Source organism: Desarmillaria tabescens (assembly GCF_030435595.1).
Source record: "Desarmillaria tabescens strain CCBAS 213 chromosome Unknown EV420scaffold_2, whole genome shotgun sequence".
Taxonomy (NCBI): domain Eukaryota; kingdom Fungi; phylum Basidiomycota; class Agaricomycetes; order Agaricales; family Physalacriaceae; genus Desarmillaria; species Desarmillaria tabescens.
In genome coordinates, this window is record NW_026848301.1 from 912,726 (window position 1) to 938,626 (window position 25,901).

General features: G+C 48.6%; 12 protein-coding genes across 12 annotated transcripts; 6 read left to right on the forward strand and 6 right to left on the reverse strand.

Moving 5' to 3' along the window:
* Window positions 1–149: 149 nt before the first annotated feature.
* Window positions 150–1,219, reverse strand: EV420DRAFT_1616750 (sphingosine hydroxylase; the record flags this gene model as incomplete). Its single annotated transcript, XM_060475156.1, has 3 exons — window positions 150–275; window positions 329–659; window positions 714–1,219. 3 exons carry the CDS (start codon window positions 1,217–1,219, stop codon window positions 150–152), a joined length of 963 nt encoding a protein of 320 aa, XP_060338297.1.
* A 187-nt stretch (window positions 1,220–1,406) lies between these two features.
* EV420DRAFT_1502399 (uncharacterized protein) lies at window positions 1,407–5,624 on the reverse strand. The gene is given in 6 exon segments (XM_060471120.1): window positions 1,407–2,083; window positions 2,132–2,416; window positions 2,470–3,353; window positions 3,454–4,970; window positions 4,986–5,292; window positions 5,353–5,624. The coding sequence occupies 5 exon segments, from the start codon at window positions 5,252–5,254 to the stop codon at window positions 1,643–1,645; spliced, it is 3,396 nt and encodes a 1,131-aa protein (XP_060338298.1). The 5' UTR covers window positions 5,255–5,292; window positions 5,353–5,624; the 3' UTR covers window positions 1,407–1,642.
* EV420DRAFT_1616752 (zinc finger dihydrouridine synthase) lies at window positions 5,598–8,247 on the forward strand (the record flags this gene model as incomplete). Its single annotated transcript, XM_060475157.1, has 13 exons — window positions 5,598–5,638; window positions 5,689–5,940; window positions 5,992–6,325; window positions 6,376–6,685; window positions 6,739–6,770; window positions 6,826–6,877; window positions 6,938–7,165; window positions 7,216–7,382; window positions 7,440–7,542; window positions 7,591–7,784; window positions 7,834–7,853; window positions 7,910–8,067; window positions 8,120–8,247. The coding sequence occupies 13 exons, from the start codon at window positions 5,598–5,600 to the stop codon at window positions 8,245–8,247; spliced, it is 2,019 nt and encodes a 672-aa protein (XP_060338299.1).
* A 3,185-nt stretch (window positions 8,248–11,432) lies between these two features.
* Window positions 11,433–13,531, reverse strand: EV420DRAFT_1635293 (peptidase; the record flags this gene model as incomplete). Its single annotated transcript, XM_060476424.1, has 19 exons — window positions 11,433–11,532; window positions 11,585–11,630; window positions 11,687–11,730; window positions 11,783–11,811; window positions 11,864–11,921; window positions 11,974–12,023; window positions 12,071–12,094; window positions 12,143–12,220; window positions 12,273–12,376; window positions 12,430–12,438; window positions 12,491–12,522; window positions 12,577–12,641; window positions 12,689–12,772; window positions 12,825–12,869; window positions 12,921–12,934; window positions 12,987–13,097; window positions 13,157–13,209; window positions 13,266–13,303; window positions 13,352–13,531. 19 exons carry the CDS (start codon window positions 13,529–13,531, stop codon window positions 11,433–11,435), a joined length of 1,164 nt encoding a protein of 387 aa, XP_060338300.1.
* Window positions 13,532–13,666: 135 nt separating this feature from the next.
* EV420DRAFT_1616754 (mitochondrial 54S ribosomal protein YmL19) lies at window positions 13,667–14,159 on the forward strand (the record flags this gene model as incomplete). The annotated part of the gene is made up of 2 exons (XM_060475158.1): window positions 13,667–13,696; window positions 13,752–14,159. 2 exons carry the CDS (start codon window positions 13,667–13,669, stop codon window positions 14,157–14,159), a joined length of 438 nt encoding a protein of 145 aa, XP_060338301.1.
* Window positions 14,160–15,276: 1,117 nt separating this feature from the next.
* EV420DRAFT_1616755 (uncharacterized protein) lies at window positions 15,277–16,100 on the forward strand (the record flags this gene model as incomplete). Its single annotated transcript, XM_060475159.1, has 6 exons — window positions 15,277–15,372; window positions 15,426–15,554; window positions 15,619–15,666; window positions 15,725–15,799; window positions 15,854–15,973; window positions 16,023–16,100. 6 exons carry the CDS (start codon window positions 15,277–15,279, stop codon window positions 16,098–16,100), a joined length of 546 nt encoding a protein of 181 aa, XP_060338302.1.
* Window positions 16,101–16,289: 189 nt separating this feature from the next.
* Window positions 16,290–17,982, reverse strand: EV420DRAFT_1502458 (uncharacterized protein). Its single transcript, XM_060471121.1, has 5 exons — window positions 17,570–17,982; window positions 17,341–17,517; window positions 17,212–17,288; window positions 17,006–17,130; window positions 16,290–16,878 (listed from the first exon to the last, which is right to left on the reverse strand). The coding sequence occupies exons 1-5, from the start codon at window positions 17,723–17,725 to the stop codon at window positions 16,535–16,537; spliced, it is 879 nt and encodes a 292-aa protein (XP_060338303.1). The 5' UTR covers window positions 17,726–17,982; the 3' UTR covers window positions 16,290–16,534.
* On the reverse strand, window positions 17,960–19,753 carry EV420DRAFT_1299256 (glycosyl hydrolase catalytic core-domain-containing protein). The gene is made up of 6 exons (XM_060468366.1): window positions 19,193–19,753; window positions 18,987–19,136; window positions 18,759–18,933; window positions 18,591–18,707; window positions 18,432–18,540; window positions 17,960–18,378 (listed from the first exon to the last, which is right to left on the reverse strand). The coding sequence occupies exons 1-6, from the start codon at window positions 19,633–19,635 to the stop codon at window positions 18,278–18,280; spliced, it is 1,095 nt and encodes a 364-aa protein (XP_060338304.1). The 5' UTR covers window positions 19,636–19,753; the 3' UTR covers window positions 17,960–18,277.
* Window positions 19,754–20,126: 373 nt separating this feature from the next.
* On the forward strand, window positions 20,127–21,887 carry EV420DRAFT_1502460 (uncharacterized protein). The gene is made up of 4 exons (XM_060471122.1): window positions 20,127–20,413; window positions 20,465–20,541; window positions 20,597–20,933; window positions 21,004–21,887. Exons 1-4 carry the CDS (start codon window positions 20,333–20,335, stop codon window positions 21,514–21,516), a joined length of 1,008 nt encoding a protein of 335 aa, XP_060338305.1. The 5' UTR covers window positions 20,127–20,332; the 3' UTR covers window positions 21,517–21,887.
* EV420DRAFT_441707 (uncharacterized protein) lies at window positions 21,861–23,562 on the forward strand. Its single transcript, XM_060482139.1, has 5 exons — window positions 21,861–22,295; window positions 22,357–22,512; window positions 22,581–22,630; window positions 22,684–22,950; window positions 23,007–23,562. Exons 1-5 carry the CDS (start codon window positions 21,890–21,892, stop codon window positions 23,139–23,141), a joined length of 1,014 nt encoding a protein of 337 aa, XP_060338306.1. The 5' UTR covers window positions 21,861–21,889; the 3' UTR covers window positions 23,142–23,562.
* Window positions 23,236–24,677, reverse strand: EV420DRAFT_441769 (uncharacterized protein). The gene is made up of 6 exons (XM_060482140.1): window positions 24,545–24,677; window positions 24,215–24,485; window positions 24,083–24,160; window positions 23,540–24,032; window positions 23,360–23,482; window positions 23,236–23,309 (listed from the first exon to the last, which is right to left on the reverse strand). The coding sequence occupies exons 2-4, from the start codon at window positions 24,410–24,412 to the stop codon at window positions 23,550–23,552; spliced, it is 759 nt and encodes a 252-aa protein (XP_060338307.1). The 5' UTR covers window positions 24,413–24,485; window positions 24,545–24,677; the 3' UTR covers window positions 23,236–23,309; window positions 23,360–23,482; window positions 23,540–23,549.
* An 848-nt stretch (window positions 24,678–25,525) lies between these two features.
* EV420DRAFT_1502488 (uncharacterized protein) lies at window positions 25,526–25,824 on the forward strand (the record flags this gene model as incomplete). Its single annotated transcript, XM_060471123.1, is given in 2 exon segments — window positions 25,526–25,609; window positions 25,620–25,824. The coding sequence occupies 2 exon segments, from the start codon at window positions 25,529–25,531 to the stop codon at window positions 25,767–25,769; spliced, it is 231 nt and encodes a 76-aa protein (XP_060338308.1). The 3' UTR covers window positions 25,770–25,824.
* Between the last annotated feature and the right edge of the window lie 77 nt (window positions 25,825–25,901).

Genomic DNA, 25,901 nt, shown 5'->3' on the forward strand with positions numbered 1-25,901 from the left:
CTGCACAGGGTCAAATACTACTGTATTCGAATGTTCTTTACGGGTCATGAGGGCTGTCATAAATTATGAACCTAGCGGCTGAACAATACACTACTTATAAATATACCGCCAACGACACGAATGGGAAAATAAACAAGACGAAAAACCGATCAATCCGAATGTTGGTCTTTTTTATATTTGCGACGTTCCATTTCCTCCCTCGTCATACGCGTACCCAGTATAACATCCCAATGGATAAAGAATGGTTGGGCAAAGTTGTGCTTAATACCGACGGTCTGTAACAAATTGATCAGCATTGGCCTGATAGGACGAGATCCGCGTTACATGCCTGGTGATGTATGTCGTGATAATCTGCATTATTTGATGTCATAAACTGAAGGGGATCCCATGGGAAACGGTATCCGCAGTGGTCATCACAAGTCTTAAATGTAGCAATGACGAATAATAACGTCGCTTGTCGTACAGTCATGCCCGCCAATACTTCGGCGACGACAGAACCAAGGGAGTCCAGAACGAATCCCTCAACAGGATGGTTGTACAATGCCCCAAATGCATACGGGACATAGAGACGGTGGTGCCAGGAGTGGAAATGCCTGTACATCCATTTATTGGTATGCATCCAGCGGTGAAGTGTATATTGCCAGGTGTCGATGATGAACCTAGACATGAGGGATTCGAATCACAATTAAGGTAAGAGCAAAACATAGACATACATTCCAAAGACCAACTGCAAGAATGGTATTGCCCACCAATACATAAAGTAAGACACCGGCGCAACTACAGGCGAGGTCCACTCCGCCAGGATGCCTCTGGCAAGCACAGGGCGAACGACACGAGCAATCGCGTCAATTTTCAACGAGTGATTCACAGCCAAGGCATTATCATCCTCCAATACAACCAGTCCCAGTATCGTCTGGAGAACATGCTGAAAGATGACTGCCCATACTACTTGAGAGCGCGAGACCCTGTTACGTGACGTGACTTCGGCAGACTCGTGGATGCGGTATCTCTCTAGCCACTTCCAGGTCGACATGTCGAGGTAGTGGAAGAGAAGGCATATAACCCAGTATGCGACAACAGGTGCAGCGAGGGCGAGGTAGTGATCCGAGAATCCCTCTACAAGGTCCTTGTCGCAGGAATAGTAAAAGGGAACGTTCTGGCAATTGCCTAGGAGGGTATTGTTCACTGCACCCATTGCGAGATGAGCGTCGCTGTACATATCGGTAGCCAAGGATGGGTGACCCAGCCGAAGTCGTCAGATTTTATTGGACCAGGATATCGTCATTTTCTCACGCTGGCCGATCGCTCGAGACCCGGGTCCGATTCAAGCTCAGGGCCCGCATTGGTATCACCGACAAGTCAATGAAATATTCAGTCAACAGAAACGATGTATTCTGCAAAACTTTCTCTGCACCATCCTCTAATTTTATGTATTATAGTAGTACTTTGAATTTTTTTGCAGTGTTACATGGTCAGCAGGAATGACACATGTACTCCGGATAAGGAGGCCAGTAGTCTAGATTGAGTAACCAGACCTTTGAGCTCGAGTTCGACCAAAGAGAGTGCAATCTGGATTGACAATATCAAGGGACAAGGAGGAACAAGCGCACAAGAATAATAAGGTACAATATATATCCAGACTTCAGTGACCCTTCTTCTCAACCCTCCACTCCTTGAATATCCCATCCAGGCTTTTGTATATCAGATGCGAAGGCAAACAACGTATTATCTCCCCCACTCGGCCGTCTACATCACTTTTGCCCTTCTCTCCGACCGCCTTCTGGGCGTATTCCGTCGCTAGGCGAAAGATAGCTAACACAGCAAGTGAAACGTGTGTCTGTTGTCCACTATGGGCAGAGTCAGGCGAGAGCGCCGATAACAGAGGCCCGACGATGCTAGGCGTAGATATGGTGGGCCCGGAAAGGAACGGAGTAGCTCGCTCTCCTCGCACCAGACGCAACAGGATCTCCAAGAGATTATCCATTTCAGTCATGTGCGTCTTCACAAAACGTTCTCGCTCATTTTGTGCGCCGACAGGAGAATTCACGGCCCATCCATCGAGTACATTGCGGATGGTCGGAGGCTGGGAAGAAACGAGGTCAGGTAAATAACTAACAGAGAATGCACATACAGGATCAGGATCAACAATCGCGATCTTTTTCTCCCAGCCTTCTGCTGCATCTCCCGCTACCCAGAACATTCGTCCAAACATACTTCTCAGCCAATCCTGGATATCTCCCGTCTTCACCCATTTCGGCTCAGAAAGAGGCCTTGTGGTATCGAGATATGCAATCAACGTGACACTTGCAGGCAGCTCGGATTTGGTAAACGGAGGCAACGTCGGATCGGATTCCACGGTTTCGACAGAAAATGAGAGAGGCACATAAGAATGTGTATAATCCGAAAGACCTTCAAGCTGAAAGGAGAAAATTTACCACCAACGACAGAAGTAGGACTAAAAAAACTTACAATGATGCCCTTCAGATCCTTGTCACCATCCATGCTTACAGATATGCGTACTTCAATGCGCCCCTCAGCACGGTAGATTTTCACCGAGTCTACCACTTCTGCATCGATGATGAGACGTCTCCCACCATTGGAATATGATATGGATAGGCGATTAGCAGAAGGAGTCCTCGCAGATTTCGCTTCTGTACTCGATATAGTATCACCGTGTGCAGATGCTGTTGAAGTAGAAGCAGATTGCATGTTCGACAAGGGTGAAGCAGGGGGTTCTGGTAGATGATCCAGATGAGCATCGGTAGTCCGCATAGGCTCTCCATTTCCATCCGTCAAAGACGCTGCAGAGGAGTTCAATCCAGGTGGTTGGGAGTCGATATCTACCAATGTTGTGGACCTTGACAGAGGGGTCATTTGCGACTCTTCCTTGACCGAGGTGGCTTGCGACTCGGAGACCTGCGTTTCAGCACATCCAACATGATCAGCAGTCTGCGTCTCACTGTAAGCAAGAAAGAGGATTGGGTGAGGAAGAGATACGGAAGAGATAGTATCAGATACAGACACGTTAACAGACGAAGCAGCATCATCTGATGATGAAAGAGAGGATAAAACAGGGACCTCAGGCAGCGCGACAACATCAGAGGCATCCTGAGGCTTGCCTTCATTATCAGAAGGTAACACTTTAGCGTCAACATCTTTAGTGCTCATCGATGAGCCATTCACACCATTTCGCCCATCCTCTTGCTCGACAGGAGCAGAGACGGCAGACTCGGGACCATCGACATGCGCCGAAGCAACATGCTCCGCTACATCATTGGGTTCGTCGTTATGACTCCCAGTCCCAGCCTCATTATGCGTCTTATCAACACCTGCCATATCAACATCAAAAATGCCTTTGAGAGTGAAATGTTAGCAGCGAGTGCTCAACCTCAAGGCAAACGAGGGGTCATGCACAGCAAAGCACGACGACTGAAAGATCATAACCAGACTCACCATGGGCGTCAGATATACCATCCTGGACGACAACGTCGTCCTCAGGAAATTCAGTGTTTTCGCTCACATGGAGCTGAGCGCCAACTTCTTCCTCATCCCCGTCATGTTCTGCATCCTCACCTTCGACAATGGCGGCCATAAGCCAGTCAGTTTCGCTTGCCGTCTCTGCAACACTTGGTGCAACACTTGATCTATCATCGTTCATGTGTGGAGGTGGTGGCTGCGTTCTGCCCTCCTCTAGGTCCATATCATCATCCTCCAACTTCTTCCGTTTACCTCTCCTCGAATCGGAAGGTGCGGAATTAGTAGTAGAACTATGGGGAATGGGTTGCGCATCTTCCGCAGTAACAGGTGTGTGGAAATAGATCCGAATTCTGGAAGGAGGTGAATCAACAGGATCAGGACCATGTGTATGAGTGACTGTTTCGTCCTCATCCTTTACCACAGGAATACTGGGCCCTGAAACCGCGTTCGTATCGTCCTCGTTGGAGGGCTTCTCGTGATCTCCCCCAGACATCGGTTCACCCTCAGGAGGTTTCACAGGCGTACCCTCCGCTACCGGCGTGTTTGCCTCTACGCCAACAGGATGCTCATCCAGTACATCTTCCTCAATTTCGGGTTTCGCTGGCTCTACTTTCGCAGCTAACGAAGAAGGCAAGGTACCCCAAGTCCATGACAACTCTGGAATCTCCAGGCCGATAATCCTGAAGTCCGTAAGCGTCCTTTTGTTCTCATCTTTTTTACCGATGCTCCCAAAGCTAGATGACATCGAACCCTCTCTGGTCCCAAAAGCACCATCATGACGACCTCCTCTGTTTGAGTGTCCTTGACCACGGCCACGAAAGTTAGAAGGCTGATGTGAATAGCTTCCAGAACTTAGGTTGAACGACCCGCCGCCCCTGCGGTTGTTACCACCGCCAAAATTCCCTCTTGATCCATGGCCCCTTAAAGAGCCCCTTCCTCCGCCGCTGCCGCCAACATATCCGCTTCCACTTCGTCCTCGACCCCCCATTCCTCCTCGGTTTCCTCCAGGCTGGCCCCTACCTCTACCGCCGCCAGTTCCTCCGCCTCTGTTTGAGCTACCGCCGCCACGACCCATCGTCATAGAATTCCCGTTCATGGGCCCACCACCACGGCCTCCAATAGCAGCCTGATTATATCCCATCGCCATTCCTTGACTAGGAGCAGGTGGTGGTTGAAACTGTGGAGGAGGTGGCGGTTGGGGCCGGTGCTGTGGGATTTGGCTGGGACCGTCGAAGCGCTGGCGTTTGGCCGGAGGGAGATGTTGCGGAGATGGATGATGAACATTACGATTTTGCTGCTGGGGAATCTGCAAGGGAAACATCTGCTGGCCAGGCTGCTGCTGGGGCTGCTGCATAGGATATGCCTGAGCCATGGGAGTAACCTGAGGAAGGTAAGGGGTGTAACCAACTGCTGGTTGATATGGATTATAACCGGGAGGCGGAGGAGGCGGCTGAGCTACTGGAGGTGGTGGTGGATGATGAAACTGCTGCTGCTGTTGTTGCTGCTGCCTTTGCCAATGGTTTTGTTGAGGTCCGTAGCCATAATTTGCGTAGAGGGCGCTCTGCTCTGCAGGTGGACGCGGTGGTTGCGCGGCCGGCCATTGTGGGTTGTACTGAGCTGCAGCTGCCTGGCCATGCTGCTGCTGTGCTTGCGCCGAAGCAGCAGCCCAGTAGGCAGAATAGTCAGCCTGTGCTGGCTGGGGTGGTGGTGGTCCTGGAGGTAACGGAGGTTGCTGGGGCGTGTACGATGGCTGCGGAATAAAAGGATTTTTGTTCATGAATATTAGAACGCGTCAAAGCGTTGACTACTGTATATCTAGAGCAAAAAAAAGCAATGAGCATAATGTTTCAGGGAAAGGAGAGCAAATTCCGTTACCAGACGGCTGCTGGAGCCCTTTTAGGATCAGATAAGAGACCTAGTACGCCAGAGTTGCAGGAAACAGGCCCAGAGAGACTAAAAATACAGGGTATAGGTATCGTGAACGGTCGCAATCTTCACGTATCGCGGTCTGGTCGCGGTCACTGGCGTAGCAAGACAAGTGCGTTCAATCTCCGCCCGAAAAATTTCCTGCGTCATAGCCTGATCCGTTCTTCAGGGGTACAAAGCGCTCAGTGGCAGGCATGGCTGAATTCCCATCTGGAACGGCGCCAATAAAGGCAGAGTGAGCCATTTTCCTCTTGTCAATGGAACTTTTACATTGATATAACTTAGATATCTGCTCTCAACCTCAGCACCAAGTTCCGCACCGGATGATGATGCCGCTGAGGGAAGTAGAAATCGTATCAGTGGTTCGTCGCGCTTGGATGAGCCACATACTACTGGTCCATTCCGAAAAAAAATGTCCAAGGAAGAGAAAAAGGCCCAGAGAGGACAGAACAAAGGCAGACGGTTCGGCAAAGTCAGAGACGAGTTTGATCTCTGCTGGAAGATTGCCAATGGAACTGTATGTGAACACGGTACAGAGTGTGTCGCTTGCCCTTCTTTCATATCGTACCCCATCTCACCCATTTTTAGATGTCGATTCAATCATGACGTTCCTTCGTATTTGACTGCCAAACCTCGCGATATCCATATGCCGCAAGCGACAGAATTATCAGAAAAGTCGCCTTTCATTCCTGAGACCCTATCCGGTATTTTGTCTGACGCGTCTATATGTCCCGTCTTCGCCGAGCTTGGAGAATGCAGATATGGTTTCAAGTGTCGTTTTCTGGGCTCCCATGTCCGGACCAACCTGGATGGTTCTCTATCACTCGTCACCGATGAGGTCAAAATGGCGAACGCCGCTGTGAGTGCCAAGGAGGTCAACTTCGTTGGCTCAGAAGCTCAAAAGATGTTACGTTCGAAAAAAGTCTGTTCGTTTCACTTCCAAATACGTTAACATTAATATTCGGTCAACAGTATCAGTTCCCTATCGCCGATGCCTACATGAAGGAGCAAAAGTTTGCGGAAGACGCCCCCAAAAAGTCCGAAAAAGCATCGATGACCATTCCGGAGCCAGAACAAATGGAAATGGAAGTAGAATCATCGTCTGGCCCAGCTAGCACCAACGCGTCCATCAAGGAAGAAAATGAAATCTCCGTGGAGAACGCAGGGACCGTAACTGAGAAGGTTATGCAGCGCACGGGTGATTTGGCCTCTCGAGTAGATACTCCCGATGTTCCCGTACGCTTCACCGAAAAGAAGCGGCTCAATTGGTCTGGGAAGACATGTATGTGCTTCCTCCTCTAGTCCCGCGCCGTGAAACCGACAGCGAGCCATCAGACCTCGCGCCTCTTACCACCGTGGGTAATCTGGTATGCTGATCTCGTCAATTAATTACTATCAATTAATTGGTTTATTTTATCCTAGCCGTTCCGCCGACTATGCGTGACGTATGGTGCTGATATTACCTGTGGCGAAAGTACGACTTCATCATTCATTTTGCAATTAGTTTTCTAAGTGCCTTTGTGACTACATGAAGTGGGTTTGGCCACGTCTTTCTTGTCCGGCTCCAAGGAGGAATGGTCGCTGGTAAGACGGCACCCTTCTGAGTCTACATTCGGTGTACAGGTGGCCGGGAACAAGCCAAACACGTTGGTCCCAACAGCCGAAGTCATCGCTAAAGAAATCGGAAGTAATGTCGATTTCGTTGACCTCAATTGCGGATGTCCCATAGATCTGGTGTTCAAATCAGGAAGCGGTTCTGCTTGTACGTTACAGCTCGAAGCCTTTTGCGTTTTCTCATAATCTCAATTTCAGTGCTCGATGCTGCGGGAAAGCTTGGCCGGATAGTTGTCGGCATGAACAAGGCTCTCGGAGAAATTCCTGTCACTGTCAAGCTAAGGACAGGTGTAAAGGAAGGCCGAAATACTGTGCATAAGCTAATGCCTCGTTTGAGCACGGAGTTTGGAGCGGGCTGCCTCACGGTAAGTAGGACTTCGAATACGCGTCTGACCGTAAATTAATTCAGGGTCGGGTTTTAGCTGCATGGTCGAACCCGACAGCAGAGGTACACGAAGCTAGCCGATTGGGATTACATTAAACAATGCGTGGAGGCTGTTCGTGCAAAGGAAGCAGAGGAAGACCGTGAGTTGCATGCCATGCCTGGTCCGCTGATGCTAAGTGATTGTCAAGTCGCTCCTGTACCGATCTTCGGAGGAGGAGACTGCTTTTCGTCACAAGACTACTGGTCGTGTGTGGAACAGAGTGGTGTTGACGGTGTCATGGTCGCACGAGGCGCGCTCATAAAGCCTTGGATATTTACAGAAATCAAGGAGCACAGAGAATGGGACATAAGCTCCCGCGAGCGGTTAGACTTGATAAGAAAGGTATGGAGGTCGATCTGAATCTATTGTACCCTTTTGACGAGGCATATAGTATACCGAATATGGATTGAGGTACATGCTTCCATCATGCTTCTCATTTTAGGCCATGCTTCTGACGAGGTTTATAGTCATTTTGGGACCGATACTGCAGGCGTAAATGCAACGCGCCGGTACCTCTGCGAGTCACTCTCGTTCCAGTATCGCTACATCCCTATCGGATTACTGGAACGATTACCTGGACGTATCAATGATCGTGCACCAGCATTCCGAGGTAGAGACGACCTAGGTAAGCATCTGAAAGAATGGTTCTTTAACGCCCTGCTAACGCTAAAAGTCAGAAACATTACTTGCTAGCGATGATAGCAGAGACTGGGTCAAAATATCGGAGATGTTCCTCGGTCCTGCGCCTGAGGCTTGGTCTTTCACACCAAAGCACAAGAGCAATGCCTATGAAAGTCAGGGCTGAACATTGAGCATAGTATGTATGCCTGCATTTGGCTTCCATTACTGAAATCTGATTTGGTTGGCGGACCTAACAAGGTTTACCAGTAGGGCGGAAGGAGAATCAGATCATAGGCATGCTTATGAGATTATCCCCGTAATGAAGAACGAAAAACTTTCATTCACAGTGCGAGTGTCTGGTCACTGATCTTGCCATAGGTTCTTCGATGGCCTGCCTTTGCTAAGGGTAGGTGGTCGGAGTTGAGGTTCTTTCACCGGTTACACTCTTAGCCATTAATTTCGGGACTCATGGGGTACGGACTATAATCCAGAACCTCCCTTTCCGAAAGAACTCAGGGCATCGAAAGCATTCTTAGCCTATCGATTTTTGAGTGGCGGACCCTTGCAGCATCCTGTGGGTTGTGGCGTGAAACAGATAGGACTTGGCCACAACTGTGTGGTTTTTTTTCGCAGGAGGCGTTCGTCGACCATCAGTCTTGGAACCTGACCTATTTTTCCTCGGTGTGGCTTCAACGCACGTTCAAGATCAGATGCGTTATTCTGGCGTTCACTCATGAAGCTCGTGTTTTGATTCCCAGTCTCCGTCTTAGTCCCAAACCTGACAGGGATTCGAAATTGTCCTCGACAATTTGCCACCAGTAATCCCAGCTTGTTAATGTGATATGGCGCAGAGGCTAGGATTTATTGCGGCTCCTATTAACCTTTCTCTGCTGAATTCCAACAGGTTGCCGCCGCCGTTCACCTGATACCGATGGCCAAACTGTATCACTGGCAACGACTCCGTCTTTGATATTCTGTCCAAAGCGCATAAAAAATTTGAATGGAGCAAAACGAGGCAAGCTATTCAAGTTTTCCGCATAACCGGCCGAAATTGCAGCCCAGAGTTGGTTTTACGTAAAGATGATGTAGGACTTCAATAACATCTCCACATCGACAGTAGCCGAACGACGCTGTTGAGAATTCGACGCATTGTCTTTCTAATCCCGACGTTCTGAAAGCCATTTCTGTACGTGAAATTTGTTGAGGTCGCTACAAGCTCAGGTACAATGCCATAATGATTGAGCCCGTGCTTGTTCATGAAAGGTACTCTAAGGTACAACTTCTTACACCGTTATCAGAGATTATCAAGAGTACCGTTACATTCCAAAAGAGGACGCTCATGGTTTCTATCGACTCAGCTCGTTCAAATAGAACGGATTGTCATATTATGTTCGAGGGCCAGTGTTACGCAATCCCAAGAGATAGCAATCGTCAGAGATATCTCAGAGATTGAGGTCGTGTCCGAAATGAAAGAAGGTTCATGACCTCCGGACTTTGAAGTCGACCAATCTCGGATGCAATCGACTGTCGGTATCCCGCCTGATGTGGAGGCTGCAGATATTCCAATATTTGCGTAAACTCAGGATTTGAATACTCCTGGTATGTCGCTTCTTGTACCACTGTACAGTACTGTAAGCTGATGTTATCGGAGGACCACCCGTAACAAGGTTCAACTGCTATATTCTCAATTAGACACGGTGTGCGATGTTCTCGCCCTGAACTTACCATAACCTTGTATGCGCTAATACTTCACACAAGTAACCCATGGGCTAAACGAACTCAATTTGATCGTGGAGCGATTGGAGATATCGTCCTCCTCACTTCTCCGTGCCTTCCAGGTTTCCGCGGAATGAGGCCGACGATACTCGTGGTCCTCAGATCGTCGCAGACGCTGTCCCTGGACTCGCGGTACGGATCTTTAGGTGGCTGCAATGATAATCCAGAATCCGGCTCAGAATCCGAGGAGTGCCGTCTCGACTAATAGCTAATGTCGACTCCGAAAGATCACCTGCTCTTCGTGTTCAGTCAATGGAGTCAGTCCCGGGTCTGGCCTTTCTCGAGGACTCTGAATTGTATGATGACTCGGAAGTATATTCCGGCTCGGGGAGGACGACTGGTACGATGGGGAACTGTCATATCATCAGACAGAAAATAGCTTTTCTCGTCTTTCTATTGCAGGGTAGACGGTTCACGCTTCCCGGCTAGCACGGCAGATTTTACAGCTTCTATAAAGACCACGACGCGTAGGAATATAAATCGAGTCCCTCAAGCTCCGTCCAACTGCGCTCGAAGTGGTTGATTCCCAATGACATATTCCCAATTCACTGTATGCGGAGATCTACACCTTTCGACTCTCGGAAAAGGTCCGATAACAGCATCCCGACTCTATTTGTCACTCGTAATTGACAGACATAGAATATCATCAGCTTTGCTACGCCGGAGATACATGCCTTCGTGGCGTAAGATCGCGGGCTTTATCAAATGACCCTCGTTTCTCTTGAGAAAGTCTACTTTCCAATGCTGTGAGTATATCCTTTACCCGCCGATGAGATTAATGCTTGTGTGGAATCGATGGACGAATTGGCGGGACTCGGAAGGTTTAGCTACCTCTGGTGGCACCATTCCTGATGTCGACCATTGCGAACAGAACACAGACTATAGTCACTGCCCCACTAGAACAATTTAGTGTCCTCTTTCACTCCATGCCTGCATCTAACTGCCGTAATCACAGATGTCGAAGTATCTGAGTCGCGACCGAGAACTAGCCATCCAATACAAGGCAGGCTCATGTCGATCATCAACCACATTACAATCAACAAATCCCCGTCATCAATATACTTGTTTCTAATTTGTACTTCATTTCGGGCCATCCTTGGGAGGATAAGGTAGGCCATGCCAAACAATAGTTGGTCTACGAAACTACTCTAAAGGGTTTTGATCGTAAAGTGACACTGGCTCGGTGAAGTCTGCGAGCTAACCGGCTTTCGTAGAGGCACTAAAGGCTTCGCCTTTTTCAAGTTGGTCAAAAGATACCCCAATAGTATGGCCATGCTACGGTATTTTCGCAATTCCGAGGCATATTCTTACTATCGCACTGCGCCTTTTTGACTAATAAATTTACTTTTAGAAACATGCGATCCAAAGTCGGAATTGACCCATCAACCATTGTGCGCACCGTTTAACGGAACTCGAGAAGTATCGGTACTTTCGGACTGATACACTCTCACCTTCTGCTTTAGAGTGCCTTACACCGAGTGATTCGTGAATGAACAATATCTGTCCTATAAAGGTCATGAAGTACCATATACTGAAGATGGATGCGGCTTATCGCTGTACTATGACAAACTGAGGGCTTTAATGAAAAGGATTCTAATCAGACCATCCACCAAGCTCAACAGCGAAAGCGACAGCAAGCTTGGAAAATTCTAGCATATGAGTGAAGCTGAATTCATCCGAGATGTCGATCCGACTGATTGAACCCATGAGAACAATGATCGTGAGCAAACAAGAGAAGAACGTACTCGTTCGTGGAATGAATGTTCTTGTTCGAATTCTCAAAGGTGCTCTCTATAAATAAACCATAAGTCGACATCCTCGAGGGATCATCGATTCATCGCTCTTACCTATTGTGAAAGCACTTGGGTATCCTGCCTTGCCCCAAGATGCACTAAGAAACAGTCATAATGAAGAGTAGAAAGAAAATCATAGAGGGTACGCACTGATCACTACAAGCATATCCGCACGCCGTCTTAAAGACGGTTAGATGAGAGTGACCCAATCCTTTAGAAGTTCACCCTTACCTCCACGTAAGGGATGTCTAGGTATGTTTCAACAAGATCTTTGTTGAACTGCGTGAGGCTATACAGATTTTGGGTCAGTGACATAATAGAATGCCAGTGGAATAATGTACTCCGCGTCGACGTAGTCGGTGATGATTCCGACCTCTTCCCGAGTACCACACTGCACGCGTGTTAGTAAGAACAACAGTGTGCATCCGCAGGGCTTACCTTAACCCATGCAGTCATGTCGAACTGGTTGAAGTTGAATATTTGGACTCCGCGAAGGACGCAATGTCGTACCTGGCTCATAGCGATAACATTCACAGATCGCGAAGCATAGTCACGCGCAACGGCCTGAGAACCTAGAAGGCCCCCTTCCTGTAGTAAACATGGTGAACAAATAGCACGAAATCGCTCATGTTACGCCTACCTCAGCGGAGTACCAGTGGAATTCAACAGTCTTCTTCGGGTGGAAATTGGCAGCGAGTAGTGCTCGATATGATTCAAGAATAGTGACACTACCGGAGCCGTCATCTGGAGCAGAAGTCAGGGCAGACCCTCGATTATGGACCAAAATTCATCAATACCGTCGGCACCTAGAATCAAAGTCAAAAACATGATGGCATGCGAAGTAGTAAAAACTCTTACCAGGAGCGGGTAGGAACGGCCACATGTTAGTGCTATCACAAGTTCCAATGAACTAATGACGCCAACAGGAACGTCAGAGCACGTACCTATCCTGATGCGCGGATATAACGATGACGTCCTCGCTTGCGTCTGTTCCATTGATACGTACAATCTTGGAGACAATGAGTGAGAGACTGAATCTAAGGGAAAGCACTCAACGATACTGTTCTGGCCCCAAGAATGAGGGAACTCCGAAAAACTGATGCGAGTTCGTAGAGACGCCGGACTCCATAGGTCAGTTATCTGTATTGTATGTTTGACGCGACAAATCGAAGTGGCACAAAACAGAACACACCTCGGATATCTTTGCGAGAAGCCATTGTTGGCTTTGCTTCCCGGTCTATTAATCGATTGATTGAACACACGTCGAACTGCAAGGCACTAGTCTCACGTCACTGCGGTAATCTGAAAAGGATTGAATGAAAGACCGGAGGGATTAGAAGGGTAGCAAACGTACACCTTGTTCGAAAGCTACTGAATTTCTCCAAGTTCTCCTTTGGACCTTTAGTAGATAGCGTCCTCAAAATAGGCTTCACTTTCTCAGTGGCGTTCGGTGACGGATACGGAGCTGTAACAACACATGTTGGCTGGCTGGAGCTGTGACTAAGAACGGATAGGTTCACATACACTTGCGGCGGATCCGTGCGAAGGCAAAGGATTCCAAGTCCTGGGAGTCGGTGCTATATATACACTCGGTAAATACTAGGTCTAGATTAGTGATTGATGAATGGCTCACATGTCGAAGAACTTGGCGCCTTGAGCTTTCAGCTTGATCTAAAGCAAACTTAGTCATGTAAAGAGACGGGAGAAGAAGGTTGGCACCTTATCTAGTTCAGTCATCCAAACCGGGGCTTGCCCCTCCGTTTGGACGAGTCTCTGGGCGCTTAGATCTAAATGAAAGCCAGGTTCACTTGCCGAGTGTTGGAATGCATGCTGGTCGAGCACCACGGGCGACGCCGCAGCGAGGCAAGCGAGAGGTAAAAAGAGCGAGAGAGACTTCATGGTGGTAAGAAGGGAAGGGTAGGTGACCAGGAAGGGGAACGAGCACACCGTCGCGAGGCACTCGAACCGAGTGACGTCGCCGGGCGGATTACGTCACGTTTGCCTTCCTTTTTCGCATCTTGATTCTTTTCAGTCATGGCGGCAACTGCGAAGGACCAGCTTGTGGTACTTTCCGTGTTACTATTCTATATGTAAACATTTTTGATAAATTTTTTCTTAGCGAATTCTTATCGCGGCCGGGAAAGCAGCCCCTACGCCGCCAGTTGGTCCAGCGCTTGGTGCCCGTGGCGTCAAATCCATGGACTTTTGTAAGGAGTTCAACGCAAAAACAGCCCACATTGCACCGGGGACGCCAACTCCAACGATTATACGCGTCCGACCTGATCGAACCTTTTCATTCATCACAAAAACGCCCCCAACGACCTACCTTCTCAAACAGGCCGCCGGAATTGAGCAGGGCACTGGGAAACCTGGCCACGAATTCAATGGGACTGTCAGTCTGAAGCATATCTACGAGATTGCCAGGATAAAGTCTACCGATGAACATATGAAACATCTGCCTCTAGAGTCCATCGCCAGGATGGTCGTCGGCAGCGCCAAATCGCTGGGCGTTCGGGTTGTTCCTTGAGCGCGTCCCTGTAAGTAAAACTTATATTCAATTGGTCTTCGTTTGTGAAAGAGTCCTCGATCTTATCTAGCTCCCAGATTGCTGCCATGTTCCGTCAGTCGATGTCGGCGTCGGTGCCTAGTAGCAGTAGATCATTAATCACACTATCTATAATTCGAGCCATCCAAAATCAGCTCTGAAACCTGAGTTTTCGTCCTAGGTCTCTATTTGTGAGAGCCGAATTTTGGATTGAGAATAGTCTTTGCTGATTGATCGCCCAGCTTTTGGGCGAGAGCCTGTTACTGTTCCTTGTATACGAATCCAGCATGAGACGCTTGTATTTCCATTTCTGACATTTAGATTTCCGGCCTCAAATACCTTGTATGTCCTTACAACACCGGTAGTTGATATTTTTCATTAAGAAGTCGGACTCAAGCAAGACTACCCATAAATCTACCTGATCGTACTCAGCTTTCAACCGGATTCAGTAACACCGTCACAATGTGGACCTCACCGTCAACATGCTGTCCTAAGCCCCGGATACAAGTTACACGTTCATGTCGTCCCTTCGAAGCCCAATCCACTATCTGGTGCCAGAGTTTCCTTATACAGTTGGCCCCATGGACAAGGAGATGGTCAGTACTGAACAATCCTTCTTTCACGAGCGAACTGATACGCCGTGGTTTTCCTCATGTGCCACATTGACCGTCCGCACCACGTATACATTTTGTGTCAAAGGGGGAGGAACTTTCGGCCCATGCCGACTATTGACAAACTGCGACGGGGCGTGTTGCGAGAAATTTCAGTGCCTACTCTTGATTCGTATGGTTTTTTTTTTTTCGAATCGATCATCCTGAGTTTACTTACAATCGGAGTCTTACTCCACCGTCTAAGGCTGGCCGTGATTGAGCCCTAGACTTCTCTAACACGTTCACGACGTCACCTTTATCTTTTCGCGGTCGACACGTTCCCGATCGTTCCTTTGGGCTTTCGGTGAAAAGGTCAACATGAACAGTTTTACCAATTTGACCTCCCTCCGAGTATAAAGTTTGGAGATACTCTGGTCAAGGTTCTCCAAGTACTTCCGCTGTTCCGACTTCCCTCTCCCCTCCTCCCTCTCAATCTTATATCCTAAGCAATGGCTACTCCTTCAGACGACATTTTGTCTTGGACTAACCAGGACCCTCGCGAAAGTCAGTTGTTCAACTCTTGGGGAGTCCTATATCGATTTCAGGTACGACCAGGGTTCTTGGACAAGGAACCATGGACTGACCGCTATATTATTAGACTACCGTAAGTCCCAACGGACAGAGCGTGACCACGCTATGGCGCTCCATCCGAACGAACAAGGAAGACCGCGTCGCGAAGCTCGAGTGGGCTGCCAACGGTGGTCTTGGTCGAATAGTCATCGGCAAGGTAAGTTCTCTTTTCCGCGCTACCTCCTCGTAACAAAAATTCGCTCTGACGTTACGTCGTGTAGAACACTCTGCCGATGTCCGACCTTGTTCTGGCGGACCCACGCATATACGTGAGCAGTTCACCTTTTCTAGCCGTGATGTCCGACTGATGAAAACGATGTTTTCCAGGGTTCTCGTGTTTTCAATGGCCCAGATGGTCAGCAATACCGGTGGCGTCCTAGTACTACCAGCTCGGACATCGTGGTAAGTTTTTGATTTGTACGATACAATACTGTATAGCTCACGTCAACACCGTAGCTTCAAGATTCGAATGGCGCCGTTATTGCCTTCTTCCGCTCTACACATCCAACACGTTACCAGATCGGCGATGTGTACGGCGAGCTCCACTTTATACGGACGGCAGGTTCAGGAACAGTGGTAAGCCGGATGTGGTCTTGAACACTATACATTTACTGAATCAAGGAAGATGCATCCACCAATTATGGACATGGTCACTGTTACTGCTATGCTCTACCGTTTCTGCGCGCTGTTCAACCTGAAGTAAAAACCAGATGTGAGAGGAAATGAAGTGGTATTTAGTTCCAGTATCTCCTTAGGTTCATGACCAGTGTACCATATTCTATACGTGTTCGGTGGTTTTGCATATTTATGATTTTCAGACAAATACATGTCAAAAGCCAACGACATAACCGGAAACACTTTCATCGATAGTGAATCCACGCATCAAACTTGTGCTTCACGTGAAGGAGTGCGGCAAAAAAGAACCCAGACCGCGATGAAATCATTTGGGCACGATGCGAGCCGCGGTCTGCATCGTGGCAAAGATGTCATACACACTGATCTCGAGCACTCCGACAAGTCTCCATGATTGGATAACAGTTCACCATCAAAACATAACTAGAACCGAGGTTTGTGCAGAGTACAGTACATGTATCGAAATTCCCATCAGTCCACAATCACAAGACCCCCTCTCGTTGTTCACAATTTCACTTTCTCGTGAAACTCCTGGCCATCTGATTTTACGCCATCTACAATCGTGTCCACGGTACGAATGACCCATTCGGTGCCTTCGTCACTGGAGAGCCATGCATCTTCCTTGCTCTGGTTTTCCACATTGCGAGCCTTCAGCAGGCCAAAGACATGACTAGTGAGCTGGGGAAGGACGCGTTCCTCTGAACGTAGACAAGCGATGCCTACCACAGAGCCAAGCACACGACTAAGGTTTCCCTGATCAGGATCGTCGATGCTGCTCGACTCTGCGTATCCCTTCACCCCTCCCGGAAGAGGCGAAAGCACGGCACCGTAGCACTGGATGATGAAAGCTATCGGAACATGTCATCAGATAATGTAAAGCTTCCATGGATCAAGTACAGGGAAGACGTGTTTAGGAATTAAAAAACGTGCCAGTATTGGGAATGGGTGTGTCAATCAGCGGGAACGTGTACGCACAGATGAAATCTGGGTGATAACCGCCTAATTTGTCGTGTAGTTTATCGGCATAAGGTGTATAAAGCGCGTCCCAGAGAGCTTTCCCCCGCACAAGGGTCGATTCGATGTTCTCGGGGGTCGCAATTCTGCATTGAATAAGATTAATGCCCAAAGGAAATAGATGTTAAGGCTCATGAGAAATTTGAGCTGAATGATAAGTTGCATACCTGCGAGAATCCTTCCTCAAGGCCGCCTTTACTTCGTCGTCAATTGCTTCATTCAATGCTGCCAGGGATAAGATGACCTGAAGTTCTTAAATGTCGTAAGAAGGGCGTCTTGATAAGGCCAATACATACCCGAGGAACGCCGACGAAGATTGTGCTCTTCAACGCGGATTCTCGCACGAGGGCAGCCTTATTGACAGCTTCCAGAACGCTGCTTTTACGACTCCCTGTGGCCTCATCGGTGTCGGTTATGAAACGATAGAAGTGAGCCAAAGTGGGAGGGCGATTAAGCGTAAGAAGTGTGCATGTCTAGTACGAAATCTGTTCAACGAGGCTGATATGCGAATGGGTGGGTATTCACCGTCAATACGAGCCAGCCGGTTTCAGCTTGGCGTGACTGTGCGTCTTTGTAGGTATTCGAGAGAACCTGGCGGAGTCTAGCGGCAGTTGGACTTTGCAGAGGATTCGGATTATGAAGGGTAAGCAAGTGCTTGATGGCAGGCGAAAGCTTGACCATTCTTCTACCGCGAAGGGAAGTATCTTTCACTTTAAAATTGCTTTATAAGATGAGAATAAGAAGAGTATGAGAAGAATATAAGAATACAAGACTGAGCCTTAGCTTTCAAGGGCGTCTGATCGGAAAGTGGCCCAAAGTAGAGCCGGTGTTGAGTAACCGGAAGTAATAAATCCCTTTTCCAAAATACGAAGAGCCATTTGACGCACTTTGGTGTATCGTAGCCATGTCCAACAAACTTTTCAAGAGAGATAAAGGCGGCTCAGCAATAAATGAATTAAATCTGGCAGGACGCGCGGATCGGTGAAAACACATACTAATGCAATGTAGATAAAATGCTACTAAGAAAACGATATATCACCAGCAATACTTCATCGAGATCAACGATGCCGGTGTGAACCAGATAACCAATAAACAAGGCTCGCAAGCTCGCCCAATTACCCGTACTACGGGTCTGAAAGATATGGAAAATGTAATGAGGGTATCGACCAAATCCATGCATATATGGGAGGCAAAATCGGTGCGTCGGTGCATCCGAATGAAAAAAAGAAATCTTTAGTAACCATTGATAAATCTGTACCCAAGAGAGTTGGGCACACCGTCTGAGCCCATCAGCTGGCATTCGTAGTTAACGTTGTACATGTCGAGCATGGCACCTAGAGGCAGCGTTCAATATCTGATCCACGAAAACAGTGGATCGGTGACTTACCAAACCACATGTAACTTATAATCCAATCTGTAGAATCCATCCATGCAGTTGTAGTGGTCATGAAGCTCCAAATTTCGTCCGACGTGCATTGAGGGCCATTGTTGAAGTTCTACCACATTGGAGTCAACTAAAATCCATAACCAGTTCACGAAATCTTACTTGGCAAGCATATTCAGTAACCAAAATTGGGAGACCGAACGCATCATGGAACTTGTTCTGATACGCGATGAAATCAGTGGCAGAAATATCGTAGTAGTGCGTGGCGATCGCATCAATCTACATGAAAAAGATGAGGACTTTGGTTACAAAACAGATTGATATCCTTACGGTACATCCAACGCATTTAGAAAAGAACTCTTGAGTCCAAGTGAAGCCTGCGGGACTGGAGGAAACGGCGGGGGCGACAAGCTTGTGTCCATTGGCCTTCTGGGGTTCAATGTACTGCCACCACAACTGAACGGCGTGGTCGGGGGTCATGTTGGACTGGCCCGACTCATTGGGCCTAAGCGGATAAGTCAGGGACAAGGAACAGGTCAATACGTGAGCTTAACCTACTCGTTGAAGGCGAGAACGTAAGTGGGAGTAGTGTAGGAGCCGATATTCTGTGAAAACTCCGCGGTATCCCTGTCTCCCCAGAGTTGAGGAAGGACTTGGAACCCGACATTAGAGGCTGCAGGAAGAGGGCTGCTGCCCCAAGTGTACAGGCTGTGTAAGGACGCATAAAAAATCATATACAAAAGAGGAGCTGATAAAGATCTCACTAAGTCATATGGTTGGTCTTCCAGTTTGCCAGTTTGCCATTGTCGCCATTGGGCCATGCCAGACCGCCCTTGGGCCCAATCCAGACACCCGAGCTGGAAGAGGTGGTAGCAGAGGAGGTGGTGGAGGCCACATAACTGCTCGAAGAGCTAGTTGTAGAAGGCGCTACATAGGGGGCAGCCGAAGAAGTAGAAGCGGGTGTGTACGACGACACAGTCGAAGAAGAAACCAACGACGAGGACTCGCGAACCTTGCAGCGCTTTGAATTGGACCGCTTTTTCTTTGAGGCAGGCTCACGACGCATGCCATGGTGAACACCACGGCGAGCAAAAATCTGACCGTGAGAGTCAGGAGAGAGGGCAGCAACGGGGGCTGGGCTGTAGGACAAGGCGATAACGGCAAGAGTCGCAGCTGCAAGTAAATTTAAGAAATTAAGCTGGGCCATAACGGCGGTCGTAAAGAGAGACGGTAAAAAAGAATGGAAGGGCGACCTAGTCGATGCTGGGAGAGAAGAGGAAGGAGTGAGGGGAGCGAGAATGACAGATATACGAACTAGACTTGGCACCCGTCTTGATGAAACGGCCTCCTATATATTTACCCGGCAACTTCCGCCTTGGTACTGCCCAATTCAGGTCCGAGCGCGGCCAGTCATGTCCGCAAACTAGCAAAGGTTTCAAAAATCAGCTCGTAGACGCGTCGAATTGTGATCTACACAAAGTTGAATGATTTGCGTCGTAGGTAAATTAAATTCTTGCGCAGCAACATTCTGCATGCGGCCACCGGCGTTGCCATGGGTATTTGTCTGAGTGGCTGTGAGCCAGTGTGTGTCCATATTTGGACCACTCTGTCTGCAGTCAGGGTTAATCAGAGTGATGATTAACGCTGTCTGCCGCATCATGTATAAACTCATAAATTCGCGTTTTTTTTTTAATAAGAGGCAAGCGGCCAAAATATGGCATGAAATTTTTGATAGCAAAGTCCATCAGAAGGTGACAAAGGAGGTGGACAACAGAGCCAAATAAATCATAAAAGAGCAGCATTCAGTAGAAATTCTCCAACCTCCAAGTTTGACACATAAAACCGGTTCATCAAGCTCCTCCAGCTTTCCCGTTCTCGAAACATCGTCTCACCGCCACCTTACAATGTCTGAAGCCCAAGTCGCCCAAGTCGCTCAGGACGGCGCGCCTCCGGTTACGCAGGACAAGGAAGAGACTGGCTTCAAGGTTCGCGCTTTCTCTTTTCATTTTTTTCACCTTTCTAATTTCTTCATTTAGGTCTTTGCCGGCAATCTTGCGTATGCTACCACGGATGAAGGGCTGAAGGCGTTCTTTGCGCCTGTCCAGAGCGACGTGTACGTGAACACAGCCTCGCGCCACCCGCCCTTTCTCACCTCTTCTCTTCTTCAGTCTTTCCGCGCAAGTAATCCTGCGTGGTACACGTTCTGCAGGCTATGGTTTCGTTGCTTTGGCTACCGAAGAGGCCGCCAACAAGGCAGTCGAAGCTCTTGACAAGAAAGAGCTCGATGGTCGTCAAGTAATCATCGAAATTGCCAAACCTTCTGAGCAAAAGGACAAGGAAAGGAAGGAGAGAAAGGCCAAGAGGAGACCCGGCAGGCGTGGCAGCAAGGCTGTTCCCGGGGAAGTCACAGAGGCCGAGGCCAATGGTGAGGTCACTGTTGTCGCAGAACCTGCCGCAGCGGGCACCGAAGAGGCCGCTAAACCCAAGAAGAAGAAGAAAAGCGCGGTCAGTCTCGTTTACAACTATATCCAATCGTTTTTTGTAACGTGTCTTCTGACTTTTTATTATGTATTAGCGCAAGAATAAAGCAAAAGCTGCTGCCGAGGGTGACGTCGAGGCTCCGGCCCCGGCTGTGGAGGGGGAGGCGGCTACGGAAGCTGTTCCCAAGAAGAAAGCCCGTAAGCCCAGGGCCCCTCGTGCTCCCCGCCCTGCAGGCGAGGACCCTGTCGGTGAGCCATCCGGGAACATGCTGTTCGTTGCCAACCTCGGTTTCAATATCGACGACGACGGTCTCAAGGGTCTTTTCACCGAAGCCGGCATCAATGTCGTTAGCGCGCGCATTGTTCGTCGCCGGTGGGGCCAACCAAGGCGCAGCAAAGGTTACGGTTTCGTGGACGTTGGCGGCGAGGAAGAGCAGAAGAAGGCTATTGCTGCTTTGGAAGGAAAAGAGGTCGGTGGCAGAAACATCGCTGTCAAGATTGCTGTCAACACTCCCCACGACGACGTGCATGAAAGCGATGCTGCTGAAGGCGCTGCCGTTCCTGCCATCATCGCCGATGCTCCTGCTGCAACGACCTCTGAGGTTTAACTCATGGATTACGATAACAACGCCCTGATCGCTGCTAACTTTGCTCATCACCCCATGCCATGCCTCCATCATTCACGCTGCTACCTGCTTCTACGAGCCGTGAATTGCACCTGTTGATACTTAAATTTGTTCCCAGCTCGTATCGTTAGCTACTATTTCTCTCAAGTAGTCAAGGCCATTCATGGCCCTGGTGCTGTTCTTTACTTTACTGTAAACCCCATATGTGCCGTTTTCCTGTTCAATAACGACACCGTTCATGAATTTTTTTCTTTTTTTTTTTATTCGCTCAATAAAAGAGTTGTGGATTTGGACTCTTTCTCAAACGATCAAAATTTTTGACGTGACATCATAATGCCACTCTATCACCTTCACCATGTCCGATGACGAGGATGACTATCTTTCCGATAAATTTCTCGCAGAAAGCTCGTCGTCGACACGCCCTCAGACATACAGCAGCTTACGCAAGGAGGCCCAGAAGAAATCCCTGCTGAAGAATGAGCAAAATCGCCAAACGAGCCGGTATCAGCGCGAGATCGAGTCTCGCGAAGAAGGCCTGAGCAAAAGTCTTTTCACCCGGGCGAAAGAGGAGCAAGAAGCGGGCATTTCTACCGGTAACAAGGCCATGTCCATCATGATGAAAATGGGCTTCAAGCCAGGACAGTCGCTGGGCAAAACCGACGATGAGCCAGCGGACGCCGCACCTAGCATCAACGTTGCCAATTTGTCCAAGAAATCCGGAGGTCATAAGGTGGAACCGCTTCCACTGAACGAGTGGGAAGGCGAGCTGTTTTTCCGTCGCAGTTGCCGATATCTGTACTGATTGCCGTACGTGTCTCCCAGGAAGAAAAGGCATCGGCACTCGCAAGCGTGCGCTTTCTCCCACATCTGCAGAACGTATTGCCAAGATGGCCAAGATGGCCGAAACAGCTAAGCAGTCTAATTTCCGCGACCGAGCGATGCAAGAATACGCGGAGCGACGCGCAGAGGGCAGGCTGTGTATGTTTAACTTCCTTAGATTTTTACCGGCTTTCCTGACCTCCGACGTCTCTCCGTTTCTTATCAAGTATCAGCGCAACGCACATGCTCGAATCTTGACGAGAAGGCCGCCATCGAGGTATATCTTTCCCTTGTTTCCATCCTACAACTGAATGTATGCGGTGTTTCTAGTTCAATGTCCTCTGTTTAAACCCGAACAACCCGGAATCTTTCCCTGCCGGTCTGATGGACGCCCTCGAGCAACACACAACCCTATCTCTTCCCACAGCTACCCAGCATAATAAGACCTCCATCGAGTCACGACTTCGTCGACAAATGCAATCAGATGCTCTTCAACCCCTCGACGACGTCACAGATCAAGGCCAGAAGGTGGTTGCTGCAGATCCCGAATTCTCACCGGAAACATTAGAGGAAAGCGCACAATACCTTCGTCTCCAGGTCCGTGTGCCCTATTCATTTGTTTCCATGCACCGCTTACCAAAATGTAATAACAGGCACAGGACCGTCTGGAATTGATATTGGCGTACCTGCGGGATCGGTACTTGTATTGTTTTTGGTGTGGGTCGCAGTACCACAGCCATGACGAAATGTCCAGTGAATGTCCGGGACCTGACGAGGATGATCATTGACCGATAAGTACCGTTCCATCCTTCTTTCGTGTGCGGTTATTTCATACGGAGAGCCGTTGCCATGTCCCCCTGCGCTCGTGACGCACTCCTTGATACTGGTTGTCATCGCACCGGCCTTGAGTCTTCTTAGCTCAGTCCCCAGTTCTAAAAGAGTAGCTTGCGATATAACTGTAATCTTACACATCAACGAGTGGCAGTACATACACCAATTGCTGTACCTGTGGAACTAGCTAACAATCCCAAAATGGAGGCTAGCTACCTAAAGAACCTAGTAACCAAGAAAACGAAAGGAAAAGTCCAAAGGATGGTGGGTAGGTAAAAAGCCCTATCGGTAACAGTTGCTATACGCGAACCGGAAGTAATGTTACAATATGTCCAGATGTCCAATGAATACGTACGCTGACTTATTTACAGCGTTATCTCCCGACTGAGGTTCTCGATGTGAACAGTATATGGTCTCGGATGTCTCTCACTATCAGCTGAGCGAGGTGGAGTAGAAATTCGGGTACCAGTGTGACAGCGAAAGCGACCAAAAATATGACCTTCTAGCAAGTCGGCCTTCATCACAGGGGAAGGAGAAGGTGAGTTGGAATTGCGATCAGACAAGGGACGTTTCTCATCCGAGTCTGGTGTTATGGGGAAGTGGTCGGAATTGGGGGATAAGGGTAAGAGGGACGGAAGGGTGGGTAGTGTGAGCAAATGCCCATAGGTGGCTGATGTGTCACGAGAATCGGGAACGAAGATGGAGGTTGTAGGGGAGGCACCGGGTGTCTTCCGACGAACGTAGATAGATATTGGTGTGGTGGCGGAAAGGTCTGTTGACGAGCCAAATACATTGACTGTCAGTTTGTTGTCTTTCCGTTTACGGATGCGAGGTGAGCCTGGATGATTCTGAGGGCTCTTCTGAGTATCGTGCAAGAGTAAATAGACAGTGTGCTTACGGGCAGGACACGCCGTTCGAGATCAGGAGAAGATGAAGACGTTGATGAAGAGGACACACTTCCACGTCTAGAAGAAAGCTGCGGAAATGAGGTGTTACTTGGATGAAAAGGTGTACAGGGAAGGCTACGCACTGTCGGAGAATAAGGAGAATAGCGAGCTTGCGACGTATGACGAACACTCCGATCTCGCGAGCTTATGGGCGAATAGAGTGAGTGTGGCGAGGCAGAGCGAGAAGAACGAGGCGAGGATGCTGAGTGGTCCAGCGCTTTAGAGGCTGAATCAACACCCAGCGTAGAAATCAGTTCAACGAACGAAGGGAGTGTGGTCATTGTGATTAGAGGAAAATAGGCCCTAGCTGAGCTGGCTGAGAAGACCTAGCTGAGAGGTATCGTGGGGAAGTACCTGGCGATCTGAAATACGTCGAAGGAGCCAAGATTATAAAGGCACAGACATCGAGATACCTTAGAAACAACCCCACGGTCATGTTGTCAGGCCATGTTACAATTACCGCGAAGACCCACAGGCCAATTGCCGGGTATAAACCTCGAAAAAGAATGACATCAAGACCGGTCGGCAAGGAGACCCCTGTTGAAGGTTGCTGATTTAGCTCGCGGCTTTCTGCGCATCCACAAGCTCCGGATTTAGAATATTTCCAGATATCGATCAGATGTCTACCAAAACGGTCTACCAAGGGGCTCCCCAGATACGTAGGTAGGCGCAAATTCCCATCCTTTGCATACCGGTCAGAAAAGGTGGAAACGCAACAGTCTCAGGTAAACTTGCCTCGTGTCGCAGCTGACAACTTATATCTCTACGCAACTAAGTCCTCCATCACAGCTGTAGGATGCTGCGTGTCAAACTCCTGGACGTTCAACATTTCGGTCGTCATACAAGCTACAGCTCCGTCCGAATGCAATACCGGAAGCACTGCACTGCCTCGGCGAAAGCATAAAATGTCCAATGGCGACGCACACCCTGTACAGTTATTTACCGGTCATTGCAACACCATGGTTCAATGAAACACTTAGCCTCTTGCTCTCCCTCCCTTCATCCTTCATCATCAACTTGTATTACATTGCTGATGTGTATTGTATCTTCATGTTCTGCAGTGATTCTTCATATGTGACATGAATAATATTCCCGAGAAATTGAGGCTTCTGTTCTAAAAATATCTATTTTCTCATGAACTCAAAATCTGACCTGGAAATGTGTGTCCTCCATCTGAATGTAATCACCCACAAAGGCCTCAATAATGTTAATGACCTTCTGAAGAACCTGTGTGACAGGTTTGAGACCAAGCGGCCATTATCTGAGGAGTCTAGGGCATAAATAAAAGTGCGGTTCTGCCAAGCCATCACCTTTGATGGACAGTCTGACAGTCCAATGCGTCCATTATTGCCCTGCTGCCTCCGAACTTTATTTCTCCTCTTGTTCAATTTTTTACTATGCCTGGACATGCCAAATCAAACTCGAAAAAGTGTCAGATTGCTCACAAATGCCATGACCAGCTAATGGAAAAGGCAGTCATTGCAAATGATTGCATACAAGAATGAGCTTGTCAAACTACCTGGTGCTCCTCGGAAAGGTGCAAGAAAAATCTGCAAAGATTTTGAGGCTGTATATCAGAGAGAGACTGGAAAGGAGATCTCACTTTTCTATAGCACTCGAGCGATTCCGAGTAGCTGACTAATGAGGTTTGGGTATATGGGCCGGACTGTTTCAATGACTCAAAATAGCCTAGAATACCCACGCCACGATAATGCTGTGAAAACGGACTTGTACTCGCACCTTTGAGCATCTTTTTTTTACTGTATCTTA

Bases quoted from the DNA above. Each gene is read 5' to 3' on its own strand.
- EV420DRAFT_1299256 (XM_060468366.1), bottom strand. From the start codon at position 19,635: ATGGCCCAGCTTAATTTCTTAAATTTACTTGCAGCTGCGACTCTTGCC. The intron at 18,934-18,986 runs GTAGGTTAAGCT...TTATCCGCTTAG, and splicing joins TACGTTCTCGCCTTCAACGA to GCCCAATGAGTCGGGCCAGT. The intron at 18,541-18,590 runs GTAAGATTTCGT...CCAATGTGGTAG, and splicing joins TTACTGAATATGCTTGCCAA to AACTTCAACAATGGCCCTCA.
- EV420DRAFT_441769 (XM_060482140.1), bottom strand. From the start codon at position 24,412: ATGACCACACTCCCTTCGTTCGTTGAACTGATTTCTACGCTGGGTGTT. The intron at 24,161-24,214 runs GTGCGTAGCCTT...TCATTTCCGCAG, and splicing joins ATTCTCCTTATTCTCCGACA to CTTTCTTCTAGACGTGGAAG. The intron at 24,033-24,082 runs GTAAGCACACTG...AAGAGCCCTCAG, and splicing joins TCGAACGGCGTGTCCTGCCC to AATCATCCAGGCTCACCTCG.
- EV420DRAFT_1502399 (XM_060471120.1), bottom strand. From the start codon at position 5,254: ATGAACAAAAATCCTTTTATTCCGCAGCCATCGTACACGCCCCAGCAA. The intron at 3,354-3,453 runs GTGAGTCTGGTT...TCACTCTCAAAG, and splicing joins TGGTATATCTGACGCCCATG to GCATTTTTGATGTTGATATG. The intron at 2,084-2,131 runs GTATGTGCATTC...GTTTCTTCCCAG, and splicing joins CGATTGTTGATCCTGATCCT to CCTCCGACCATCCGCAATGT.
- EV420DRAFT_441707 (XM_060482139.1), top strand. From the start codon at position 21,890: ATGTCCGATGACGAGGATGACTATCTTTCCGATAAATTTCTCGCAGAA. The intron at 22,296-22,356 runs GCGAGCTGTTTT...CGTGTCTCCCAG, and splicing joins TCCACTGAACGAGTGGGAAG to GAAGAAAAGGCATCGGCACT. The intron at 22,513-22,580 runs GTATGTTTAACT...TTTCTTATCAAG, and splicing joins ACGCGCAGAGGGCAGGCTGT to TATCAGCGCAACGCACATGC.
- EV420DRAFT_1502458 (XM_060471121.1), bottom strand. From the start codon at position 17,725: ATGGTCAAGCTTTCGCCTGCCATCAAGCACTTGCTTACCCTTCATAAT. The intron at 17,518-17,569 runs GTGAATACCCAC...ATTTCGTACTAG, and splicing joins CCGGCTGGCTCGTATTGACG to ACATGCACACTTCTTACGCT. The intron at 16,879-17,005 runs GTGCGTACACGT...ATGTTCCGATAG, and splicing joins TTATCACCCAGATTTCATCT to CTTTCATCATCCAGTGCTAC.
- EV420DRAFT_1502460 (XM_060471122.1), top strand. From the start codon at position 20,333: ATGTCTGAAGCCCAAGTCGCCCAAGTCGCTCAGGACGGCGCGCCTCCG. The intron at 20,414-20,464 runs GTTCGCGCTTTC...TTCTTCATTTAG, and splicing joins AGGAAGAGACTGGCTTCAAG to GTCTTTGCCGGCAATCTTGC. The intron at 20,934-21,003 runs GTCAGTCTCGTT...ATTATGTATTAG, and splicing joins AGAAGAAGAAGAAAAGCGCG to CGCAAGAATAAAGCAAAAGC.